This window comes from Mytilus trossulus, chromosome 6 (assembly GCF_036588685.1).
Source record: "Mytilus trossulus isolate FHL-02 chromosome 6, PNRI_Mtr1.1.1.hap1, whole genome shotgun sequence".
NCBI classification, from domain to species: domain Eukaryota; kingdom Metazoa; phylum Mollusca; class Bivalvia; order Mytilida; family Mytilidae; genus Mytilus; species Mytilus trossulus.
The window spans coordinates 75,716,526-75,729,956 of record NC_086378.1 but is presented as its reverse complement, the minus strand read 5'-3'; the positions used below and the strand labels follow the sequence as shown (position 1 = coordinate 75,729,956).

General features: G+C 33.0%; 1 protein-coding gene across 1 annotated transcript in view; it reads right to left on the bottom strand.

Moving 5' to 3' along the window:
- Positions 1 to 8,142, bottom strand: part of LOC134721855 (leucine-rich repeat and coiled-coil domain-containing protein 1-like) — a 98,400-nt gene extending 90,258 nt beyond the window's left edge. The window contains exons 1-6 of the mRNA XM_063585111.1: positions 8,022 to 8,142; positions 5,471 to 5,783; positions 3,933 to 4,150; positions 2,582 to 2,689; positions 1,935 to 1,987; positions 1,201 to 1,356 (exon numbers count right to left, since the gene is read on the bottom strand). Coding sequence (XP_063441181.1) covers positions 1,201 to 1,356; positions 1,935 to 1,987; positions 2,582 to 2,689; positions 3,933 to 4,150; positions 5,471 to 5,745 — 810 coding nt within the window. The 5' untranslated portion in view covers positions 5,746 to 5,783; positions 8,022 to 8,142. The remainder of the gene's footprint in view (positions 1 to 1,200; positions 1,357 to 1,934; positions 1,988 to 2,581; positions 2,690 to 3,932; positions 4,151 to 5,470; positions 5,784 to 8,021) is intronic.
- Positions 8,143 to 13,431: the final 5,289 nt, after the last annotated feature.

Sequence of the window (13,431 nt, the reverse complement as noted above, 5' to 3'; positions counted from 1 at the left end):
AAGTTTCATGAAATTTGGATAAGTCGTTCTCAAGTTACGGTGCGACATGTTTACGCCGGACAGACGGACAGACAGACAGACTGACGGACAGACGGACGGACACCGGACTTATAAAAATTTGTGAATTTTATGTTTACAAAAATAGTTTCATCAACAAATTAGCCTGATAACCTAATGTAACAAGAATGTGTCCCTAGTAGATCATATCATAGGGAACATGTGTACTAAGTTTCAAGTTGATTGGACTTCACCTTCATCAAAAACTATCTTGACCAAAAACTTTAACCTGAAGTGGGACAGAGGAATGGATGAACAGAAGGACCAACAACGGATGAACGAATGGACCGAAGGATGGAAGAACGGACGCATAGACCAGAAAACATAATGACATAAATGGGGCATAAAAATGAATACAGTATCAAGACATATAACATTGGACAGTATGACAAATTTCATGTAAGACAACCCTATTATCACCCAAATAAATTCTTAGTGTCAAAAGATTAAATGTTTCTTTTAGATGAATTTGAGAATGAAAATGATGTATCTATGTCACAAAATGTTTATTGTGGGGGGATAAAAAATTGTAAATTTCTACAAAATGAACAGATTTTGATATCCTAAACATTTCTGACACTATCAGATTTTCCCTATCTGTAGTTGTTTTCAAGCTTATGTTCAACAAAAATTGCATTTGATACCTATGTTATATTTTTAGCTATGTTGGTTGGCAGTAGGGACCATCACACACATTTTTAAAATTAGAAACCCACTAATGATGATTATGACCATAATTTGTTTCCCATTGGCACACTTGATTCAGAGGACAATGAAGGATCCCTACAAAAATTTATTGCCTTAGGTATTTAATTGCCTATTTTACATGCTTACAGGTCAAGGCAATCTAGAATGTGTCTAAAGTACACAGTTGCCACACTTCGATATCATTTTCTATATTCAGTAGACTGAAATTTGGGTAAAAACTCTGATTTGGCTTTTAAATTAGAAAGATCATGTCAAAGGGAACATGTTTACTAAGTTTCAAGTTAATTAGACTTCAACTCATCAAAAATTACCATGACCAAAAACTTTAACCTGAAGGACAGACGGACAGACTATCAAGGGACAGGCGAAAGGATGCACAGATCAAAAAAAATAATGCCCCCAGGCTATATTTTTGTGAAAACCCTGTCTGAATACCTTTTTGTGTTTAGGTAGACTCCTATCTAGTTCTGGCTCTGACTGGCATATAGAGCTGGTATCAGAACTTGTAGTTATGCCTCTTTGTTTGAAGTACTGTAGTGCTTGATCTATCTTAGGTGTTATCACATCTAAACCTCCAGACTGACTAGAATCCTTAAATAAATAAAATCGTTAATTATATCTTGAGACTGGCTAAACAATAATGCTTCAGGCAGACACATATGAATATCAAATTATAATTGAACACTAATTTTTAAAATATTCATATTAATTAGGAATAAACAAAGATCAATAATTTTATTTTTTTAATTTCTTTTAAGGTTATCATTTTTTTTAATGAATTGTTGTGATGATTCCAGATATCTAAAGTTTGACTTCATCAAAAGATTCCATAACATGGTGGAAACATTTCTTTTTCACCTAAAGCAAACAATTCCCATGAGCTGCTTTATTTCATAGCATTGGTTGCTCTGTAAAATTCTTATTGAATTAACTAGTTGCATAAATTTAATTACACATGTATGAGTTGGGATGGTTATGTTTGTAGAAAAATAAAGACCTACTGTATTAAACATTTGCGATAAATCTGCATGATTAAAGGGAAATAACTTTTTTTTTTCATGTTACAAAACATAAACTCTACATGACAATATCATATTTATGTTGTCTTCACAAAATGTCAAGTTAAACATTATCTTCTAAACTTTTCTTCCTAAACATATCATACTTACTGATGCAATTGAATTTCCATTTGATAATAAATAATCAATGTACTCCTCTAAACCTGTAAAATATTGATGTTATATTCGTTGAATTAAGAAACGCACATATTTTAATGATTCCTCATTGTCCTTTACTACATTATGCTCTAACTAAAATTCCAAATTTACCAGGCCTTTTAACTTCATCATAACAAAATTTGAAGAAAATAATTACAAATAAAACTAGATATTTTTGGATTATCTGCATGACTCTCTTAGATTTGTTCTATTTTAAACATTATAAATTGTAGAATATCTTTTTAACTTTAAAATCTAAACAAATAAACACTAGTGTAACCCCTCATCATGTGTATTGTAGTTTGTTGACAACTTTTTTTAGTTTTAAGTCAGGATTCTCATCAGAGGTTGCCTTCACTTATATTCAAATGTATTTGTTCTTTAAAGAATTGTATGTTGAACGCAGATCTTTGATAGTATCCATTAACAACTTAGTTAGCCTGGGAACATATAACACTTGACATAAAATACAAGATACTTTTCCATTTGAAGACAATTTGTTGATTTTAATAGCTTTTTTTCTGTTATTAGGTTTCTGGCTCATTGGTATACTCTGTGTTTCATTCTATTCATACCTTTACCATAAAGTCAACAGTTACCTGGAATATCTGCCAGAACTTCTTTCTTTTCTGAACTTATTCCATCTCTGCCTACATTGTCCAAACTCTGTATTTGAGGCAACCCTGATAGTATCTCCTGTCTGTATTCTGAAAAAAAGAATTTGCTTCCAATTAATATCAATTCTAATGCAACAACGTTTGTAACGTTCATTTTGATTGGATAACGTCACTTTCTTACATGGCATCAATTGACAATTGATGCTATGGGACGTACGCGCAAGCGCAGACGGCATATGACAGATTTTAAATACATGTTTTAACGTTGTTTTCTGTCAGTTTCATTAGAATGGAGATAACAATATTGTATTTTAAGCTCCGACGGCATCAATTTGGGATTTGATGGTCGCAAATACCCGTTTACTGTCTCCGCTAACGCGTCGCCAGTAAACTTAATTTGCGACCATCAAATCCCCAATTGATGCCGTCGGAGCTTAAAATACAATACAGTTATCTCCTAAATCAACTAAAGCACTCATATGACAAGTCATTTACAGCAGCAATAAAAGTTGGCTAATTATTATTTTTAATAAGGACAAATAATTGGCCTCCAACCCTGAAACTGGTGTTTGAGGCAGTTTGAAATGCAGTGCCAGTGTAAGAATGAATTAAAGCAATAAAAGTTTCCATACTGTGAATTTGAATTTTGTCAGATGTGTGTAGTTATATACTGACTGTGTGCCATGAATAGCAATATACCATTCTTTTCAATTCAAGGGTTAATACTTTTTTACTTTTAGTTGTCAGTCATTAAAATTGTTCAGGATGATCTTAATTTGTTCTAAAGTTACATACATGTACAAAAAATGTATGAAAATTTCAACAGCTTACAAGCATACATTTGGCATAATGAAAAAAGCCACTTCTGATAATCAAAATGAAATACTTATTGACTGACTAAACTGGTTCAATTCAATCTAATCTATTCATTTTAATTTTTGGTTTTGGCTGAACTTGTATTCACTTTCCTTTTTTTCTTATGAAAACTGTTTCTCTCAGTAGCTACTAAGTCTGTTATGCATGTGGTACATTTTCCATAGTATGAGGTGTAGCTACTAAGCAAAAATGCTTTAACTGTTTGATTACTAGTATTTGCAGTTTTAAAAGGGTTAAGATATATATATGATCTGAAATCCTTTACAGTATTTATCTAGGATACCTTTACTACATGTATGTTGAACATCATAGCTGTATTATTTTAAAATTCTTTTTTTCATTTGACATAGTGGTCTTGAGGGAAGATTTTCTATGGTAGAAGTTTTTAATTGTTATACCATGGGCCACAGATACGGAAATGTAATTTTTTCTCACAAGAACATGGTTACAAACAAACCTGAATGATTACAAAGCGGATTAGGTGTGCTGTCAACATCTAATGTCAGCTGACGAAGATTGACACACCCACTCAGACACTGTATCACATGTTTCCTGGAAACCAACTTGTTACCATGGAGTTCTAGATGTGTGAGGCGATAGTCAGATCCATGGAGTGACTTAAAACCTGATACATCTTCTATCTGGTTGTGACTTAAATTCAACTTGACTAAAGACCTGAAAATAAAACAGAATCATACACATGTACTGTTCTTCTAAGTTCGACTTGACTTAAAAGACCTAGAAATTAAACAGGTTCATACACATGTACTGTTTTTCTAAGTTCAACTTGACTAAAGACCTAGAAATAATGTACTGTTCTTCTAAGTTCAACTTGACACAAGACCTGAAAATAAAACAGATTCATACACATGTACTGTTCTTCTAAGTTCAACTTGACTAAAGACCTAGAAATTAAACAGATTCATACACATGTACTGTTCTTCTTTTAGTTCAACTTGACTAAAGACCTGAAAATAAAACAGATTCATACACATGTACTGTTCTTCTAAGTTCAACTTGACTAAGACCTAAAAATAAATACACATGTACTGTTCTTCTAAGTTCAACTTGACTAAAGACCTAGAAATAAATACACATGTACTGTTCTTCTAAGTTCAACTTGACTAAAGACCTAGAAATAAATATGCATGGAATCTGATGTACAGCAGTTGTCTTTTGTTTATGTAATATATACGTGTTGTGTTTCTCGTTTCTTGTTTCGTTTTTATAGATTAGACCGTTAGTTTTCCCGTTTGAATGGTTTTACACTAGTAATTTTGGGGCCCTTTATAGCTTGTTGTTCGGTGTGAGCCAAGGCTCCTTGTTGAAGGCCGTACTTTAACCTATAATGGTTTACTTTTTAAATAGTTATTTAGATGAAGAGTTGTCTCATTGGCACTCACACCACATCTTCCTATATCTATGTACTGTTCTTCTAAGTTCAACTTGACTAAAAACCTATAAATAAAACAGATTGATACACTTGTACCATTTGACTTTTATATACTAAACGGCTTTGACTGTGTAAACTGTATTTCTGTATATTTATTATCTTAATTGTGTGATTTTTTTTAGAGGCATTCATCTTGTTAAGATGTAAAATATTTTGTACCTATCCTTACATCCTCTTTAAAGAAAAACTATAATAAAACTGTATAAAATGAAAAAGATTAAGACAATTGTACTTATTTATAGTAAAATTTTAGTTACTATACATGTACATTTTTTACATAAGTGTCCATGACTATGGCTGACTTACTAAAAATGTGGTGACATATAGTTACATACATGTACTAAATAATAATATGTGTTTTTTTTCTAGTTAATGTACATGTAGGCTAATGTAAAAAAACTAAAGTATGTCACAATTCTTTATTTTTAGAAATTCAAATGCATTTCAAAAATGATGAGATACTCACTTGAAAACATCTTTGTTCATTTGTACATTTACATAATTTTTTAAAGGACTTTTTTGCATTCTTAATATTAACTAACCTCAGTCCAGCTAGTCCTCTGACATCGCTCAGGAAATTACAGGATAAATTTAATGTCCTCAATGAGGCCAACCCTTCCAATCCTTCAATATAAGTCAGCTGATTTGATGAGAGGTCTAAATGTTTTAACTGGTACACATTTTGTAGGTTTTCAATCCGCTGTATGAAGTTGCTATGTAAATTGATGACTTGTAAGTTAGGTTGGATCGGAACATTTAGGAGAGATTTTATACCAGAGTCAATCAAACACAGTTCATGGCCATCTGTATCATACATTATCAGTAAATCATATTACAAAGCAAGCAAATTTCAGCCTGAAAAATACAAGATTACATTACAACAGTTTTTGTATACATGTAGATCAGAAGGTTGGCTACGGTTACATGGAAATGTAACAATAATAAAATTATTATTGTTACATTGGAGACTAATTGCCGGAATGCATTGTTCGGTAAGGAACCGATTAATTTCAAATGTAACAATAATTGTTGAGGCTACGGTTACATAGCGTTATTGTTACATGAAAAACAGCAATGTACGCTAGATTTTTAAAACTTAAATCTTCTATAGTTTTGTTGCTTAATTATTTCATGTACTAAATAATACTTGTTATAATGATAAATAATAAATATCTTTATTCAACAAATAGTGTTAAAATAGTTTGACCTATTCATGGTTTTGATGTTCTTAAAGATATACTTCTTCAGATAAGAAGTGCCAAAGGCGAAAAATATAGTTCATGATGGTTTGTTGTTGAGAACTCGGGCTGAGAAAAGTGTGCCCTTCTAAATATTTAACTGCACTGCTACTTTTATAACCGTCATTATACTTTCAACAATGGACGAAGAGATTCCTATTACCAATTTTGTATTGGGTGAAAACATTAAAACTTGGGATGAGTTTGAAACGAAACTGAAACAATATCAAGACACAAACCTGCAACTTTTTATATACAACAAAAGCAAAGTTTGCTAACTGTAAACTTAAATACTATGAACTTCTGTATTATAAAGTATACATGTTACGATGATGTATCCATCCTCAATCTCGTCCATGGAGGGTGTAATTTCGTTTCAAAATCAGATGGAGCTCACCCTAACCAAAGGTTGTTTTTTTTCCTTTTTTAACCAATATACCTATATATACGAATATTGCTTGGAGTTGTTTCATCAAAAATTTTGTCGGACTTGAACATGCTCCAAAAACCACTTCCATGACTAGATATGTAGAAACTGTCATTGTAAATAAAAAAAAATCAAGAAATTGTATGTTATAATTGTATATAAAATAGATGTCTTTAACTTTTATTATCATTAGTACATATTACTAGCCCCATCGTACATTGCTGTTTTTCATGTAACAATAACGCCAGTTAACCGTAGCCTCAATAATTATTGTTACATTCGTAATTAATCGGTTCCTTACCCAACAATGCATTCCGGCAATTAGTCTCCAATGTAACAATAATATTTTTATTATTGTTACATTTCCATGTAACCGTAGCCAGTGCCTTTCCTGTTTGAATGGCTTTACACTAGTAATATTTTGGGGCCTTTTAAAGCTAGCTGTTGGATGTGAGTCAAAGCTCTGTGTTGAAGACCGTACTTTGACATGTTTGAGCTATAAAGGTTTGTTTTTACAAATTATGATGGCTCAAGAGTTGTCTCATTGGCACTCATACCACATCTTCTTATATGTAAGATTCAAGATCAAGTGTCATTATTCTAAACTGTTTCAACCTGTTTCAAAACTCTTTCAACTGATTTTTACAGATTGATCATATGTTGTGCTGTTACACTATTATCCCAAGTTATGGAAGGGTACAAGCCTAAAGGAACATGTTTAACCCCTCCACAATCTTTAAGTGCCAGTCTCATGTTAGGAGCCTGTAATTATTGGGTTGCAGTATAATATTTGATTTTTATACGAAAACTGATGACACTGATTTTTGACATACACAAATGGCAAATTTATTAAAACAGAAAAAATTTGTAGTAAGACTTGACAAAAAAATCAACTAGATACCTAAAAAAAGAGGGACGAAAGATATCATTAGGTCAATCAAACTCATAAATAGAAAATAAACTGACAACGCCATGGCTAAAAATGAAAAAAGACAAACAGATAAACAAAAGTATGCATGACACAACCTCAGGGATGATACCAGGGCCAATATGGAAAAGACATGTTATAATATAATAATTGTTAGATGGCGAAGACATATGGTTGTCGTATGTTTATGTGTTACATGTTTGTTTTTCGTTCATTTTTTTACATAAATAAGGTCGTTTGTTCTCTCATTTGAATTGTTTTACATTGTCTTATCGGGGCCTTTTATAGCTGACTATGCGGTATGGGCTTTGCTCATTGTTGAAGGCCATACGGTGACATATAGTTGTTAATGTTTGTGTCATTTTGGTCTTTTGTGGGTAGTTGTCTCATTGGCAATCATACCACATCTTCTTTTTTATACAGCCGAACTGAAAACGGCAAAATATTTTGTTAAGACTGACAAATAATCGCTGGTAGACCCAATGAAGTATGGTACCTACAACTGTAGTGACAGCATAAACATTTAGTGCTTAACCTGTTAGATATGTTGGTGCTGATGGTATGTTTTCATTTAGTTTGCAAGTTTATACTTGCCGCTGAACAGTGTTTTCCAAATGACGCTCCATGTCGTAAAAAACATTTTTCTTATCTTTGATGTATTTTTTAAAGTTTCCTTTAGACATTCATTACTTTTTTTCCAAAAGATGAAAACAAAAAATATAATTTTGCCTTTAGAAAATAACCTCTTCAACATTTGCAAAACTTTCCGTTTTACGACAATAAGTTTAGCTGGTCTGACTAAAAACCTACCTTACATTTAAAAAGTTATATACAACGACGTTCAAATATTTTTTAATTGTATAAACTGGAACTATTATTATTCAAAAGACTAATATAATCAAGTGCCTATAATCAATTACAATAAGCAGATGTGGTATGATTGCTTATGCAAAATTTTATCAAAGGACAAAGACATGTAAATTTACATTTACAGTTAACAGCAGCTTTAAATAATGACCGTGACAACTCGTAGCGAATAACAGGTTCCTTATTTTACAGGCACACTTACAGGCTCGGAAAAAAAGTTAACAGGATCATAGGTATGATTGTGTGCGCTCAATCCTCATCCCAACCTATATCTCACATGAATATGTCTATATCTTTTTTCTGTGATTACTATAACTTTGGTGTAGTAATCTCATTCCGATTAATATTTTACTCGGCGTTCGGTATTTTTGTGATTTTACTTTTTATCTATTTACTAGATATAGTAGCTAGTTTGTCAAAATGTTCGACAAAATGGGTACAAGTAAAATTGGCCATGATTGGAACCGGGTCAAATCGGCACCTGGTCAATTTGGAATCTGGTCACTGGATCGGCACCCATTCAAAGTCAATTCGGCATCCAAAATATATTTAATATTACATATTTTATATGTATAATTTTTAAAATGTAAATGATCTTTCTATCTTTAATTCTTTAAAAATAAGTTGGGTTGGATTTATCATTCAAAACGACTACTTGGTACTTCAAGTTTCAATACTTAATTCTTTTACAGATTGAATGCAAGTATACATATGCCTACAATTTAAAATTAAATTAGAATTAAACAGCAAAACCCCTTCTGTTTTTTATAAACCTGACATTGCACGTTGAATCTATTTGAATATGGCTTAATTATTTCGGGTTCAAACGGACTCCAGAAAAAGCAAAAAAGATATTTGCATTTATCTACATTGGTTCGTAAATTTGTCATGAGAAAGTTGTTAGTGGTATGACCATGTTTTCACATCCATTAAACCCATTACGAATTGAGTCTTGTATATACATTAAAACAAATTAGTTTATATATGTCTCAAGTTAATAGTATTTTTTTTAAAAGAATATTATTTGAACTAATCGCAATTATCTATCGGTCAGATTGTAGTTGCCAGGGAATCTGGAAATTTTGCTGCTCTTGAAAATGAAATCGTTTTGCATGATCAATAAATGAAAAATGAAATCGTGTTGATCCTTTTGGGAAATATGATTTTGCACGTGGTCAATTGGTTTATGCAATATTGTATGTGACAGTGAAATGTATTGAAATTTTGAAAGAGTGAATTACCTAACATGATATTTTTCTTTGAAAACGAAATAAGCTTGCTCCTCAACTGTTTGTAATACACTAAGAAGCAAGTGTTTTCCTAACTAGCCATAGTCTGAGGGGCTAAAGATACCAAAGGGACAGTCAAACTCATAGATTGAAAATAAACTGACAACGCCATACCTAAAAAAATAAAAAAGACAAATAGATAAATAATAGTACACAAGACACAACATAGAAAACAAAAGACTAAGCAACACGAACCCCACCCAAAAACTAGGGGTTATCTCAGGTGATCCGGAAGGGTGCACAGATCCTGTCCTACATGTGGCACCCGTCGTGTTGCTTATGTTATTATGAATCCGGTAAATAGTCTATTTCGGTAGGTTATATTCGGGAAAAGGAAAGGTTATTGTAGTTACGACATAATTAAGGAACATATCCGATATCATCTGTAAAACTGTTATTCTATAACGGTCAACCAACTCGTGATGGCGTTCGAAAAAAATAAGAAGGGACGGTCTCAAAGTCACCAATTGGAACTCTTGGTTTAACAGCTTCCTTGTGAGAAACACCACTCTATCAAGGAAACCATGATAGGAAATAAAAGACCGGGCCTCACGTTCATAAAACTTTCGAGCATGATTTTTGTACTCAGACTCGAAAATCAACCAATCAAATTGCTGGATTTCATGTTTCGAGCATGATTTTTATGCTCAAAGCACTGAGCAAAGTTTTATTCCTTCAAGGCCTGGAATACAACAAATGGAAGTTTTTAACGACCTTGACTGGCTATACAGCCCTTGCACGGTCGGTACCTGCCTGGAATATCGTATCAATTGGTAGATATATACTCCGTATGCAGGCGCTGCTAGAATGTTGCATCATAGAAATGGTAAGTTCACAATTGGGCAGCTGAAATCGTCTCTTTTGTCGTAAAGTTTTGTTTTCAACCGACACTCTTAGCATAGGCGGATCCCCCCTTTCGTGGGAAAAATTTGGTTGATTATATAGGGAATCACTGAAGCATGACTTGAGAACCCCCCCTTTTATGTCAGTCAGCTGACCCCCTCCTCCCCCTTAGGAAAAGTTCTGGATCCGCCACTACATAGTCAATTTCTTGATGTAGGTCAAGATATGAGGCAGACTTTACTGCATCTGTTGTATGATCTGTTATCTCTAGTTCGTGGAAATAGATTCGTTCACCAAATTTTGTATTATTTAGTGAAAGAACATCATCTGTATAGCGTAACGGAAAGTTAAGGGATACTGCTAACTTCTTATCTTTCTTCCTTAGAAGATCCTGTATGATGAAGTGAGCCTCATAATATAAAGAAACAAGTCGGTAAGAAGAGAGGCACAGCTGGTTTCTTTGGAATTCCGACAATCTGTTGAAAACGCGTCGTCCAAACGTAACAAATATGTTGTCAATAAAGAAATCAAACATCTTCATGATGTCAGTTTCAGAGAATTTTTGTTAGAATCAGAGTGATTCTTTGAAAATAGGATTTATCCCTTCGCAAGACAACTTCGGATAATTGTGTCTACGTTCGCCATTCTTTTTTTTATGAAACAGAGCAATACAAACTCTTTCAATTTGTCTTTTAGTTTGGAATAGGAATACTTGTGTAAAGTGTAGAAAAGTCAGATGTGTTAATCATGGCTATTGCAAGATACGAGAGTCTTAGATTGTATGTATTTTAAAAAACCTTTGGAATTTATCAGTATTCACATCTGATTCCCGCCACCTCTGAATTTGCAGTTTCACAATAACTTTGAAGCCCGGCTTTGATTGCTGATAAATTAAATGTTAATAATTTTGAAAAAGGTTTCGTGGAGCAATTGGATAAAATAGCTCAAGTTGAGTGGAAGGAATTTAAAACTAGAGGCTTTACAGAGCCTGTGTCCCTTACCTTAATAGTTAAGTGCATCCTCCACAATGGGCACTTACCAACATTGTAGACTAGAACACTGAAATTGATGACAGAAATATCTTTTTTTGAAAATGTTATATTGCTGATAATTTTTCGAATACTGTGGACAGATTCTCTCCATTTTTTCTTGTTTTGCCCGAAACACAAAAGAGGGCATACAATTGCCATTTAAGGACAATCACTGTTAACCGTTTAATTCTAACTATTTCGACATTTTTGGGTTCATTTAAAGTTTTTATCTATCTTTTTCGATTTTGAGATAATAAGCAAAAAACGCCAAAATTAGTAAAAAAAAAATCAAGAATCGAGTCCAATAACGAATTAACTAACTATTTCGATCATGTAAACTTATGTGTCGATATTGTCTTGTTGTCAATTTTGCTATTTAATGTGTTTCTATCTATAAAAGTTTTTCGAGATAATAGAGATAATAAAAACCAAAAAAAAAAATGATAAAAAATTATTTTATTCCTTCAAGGCCTGGAATATCGTATCAATTGGTAGATATATACTCCGTATGCAGGCGCTGCTAGAATGTTGCATCATAGAAATGGTAAGTTCACAATTGGGCAGCTGAAATCATCTCTTTTGTCGTACAGTTTTGTTTTCAACCGACACTCTTAGCATAGGCGGATCCCCCCTTTCGTGGGAAAAATTTGGTTGATTATATAGGGAATCACTGAAGCATGACTTGAGAACCCCCCCTTTTATGTCAGTCAGCTGACCCCCTCCTCCCCCTTAGGAAAAGTTCTGGATCCGCCACTACATAGTCAATTTCTTGATGTAGGTCAAGATATGAGGCAGACTTTACTGCATCTGTTGTATGATCTGTTATCTCTAGTTCGTGGAAATAGATTCGTTCACCAAATTTTGTATTATTTAGTGAAAGAACATCATCTGTATAGCGTAACGGAAAGTTAAGGGATACTGCTAACTTCTTATCTTTCTTCCTTAGAAGATCCTGTATGATGAAGTGAGCCTCATAATATAAAGAAACAAGTCGGTAAGAAGAGAGGCACAGCTGGTTTCTTTGGAATTCCGACAATCTGTTGAAAACGCGTCGTCCAAACGTAACAAATATGTTGTCAATAAAGAAATCAAACATCTTCATGATGTCAGTTTCAGAGAATTTTTGTTAGAATCAGAGTGATTCTTTGAAAATAGGATTTATCCCTTCGCAAGACAACTTCGGATAATTGTGTCTACGTTCGCCATTCTTTTTTTTATGAAACAGAGCAATACAAACTCTTTCAATTTGTCTTTTAGTTTGGAATAGGAATACTTGTGTAAAGTGTAGAAAAGTCAGATGTGTTAATCATGGCTATTGCAAGATACGAGAGTCTTAGATTGTATGTATTTTAAAAAACCTTTGGAATTTATCAGTATTCACATCTGATTCCCGCCACCTCTGAATTTGCAGTTTCACAATAACTTTGAAGCCCGGCTTTGATTGCTGATAAATTAAATGTTAATAATTTTGAAAAAGGTTTCGTGGAGCAATTGGATAAAATAGCTCAAGTTGAGTGGAAGGAATTTAAAACTAGAGGCTTTACAGAGCCTGTGTCCCTTACCTCAATAGTTAAGTGCATCCTCCACAATGGGCACTTACCAACATTGTAGACTAGAACACTGAAATTGATGACAGAAATATCTTTTTTTGAAAATGTTATATTGCTGATAATTTTTCGAATACTGTGGACAGATTCTCTCCATTTTTTCTTGTTTTGCCCGAAACACAAAAGAGGGCATACAATTGCCATTTAAGGACAATCACTGTTAACCGTTTAATTCTAACTATTTCGACATTTTTGGGTTCATTTAAAGTTTTTATCTATCTTTTTCGATTTTGAGATAATAAGCAAAAAACGCCAAAATTAGTAAAAAAAAAA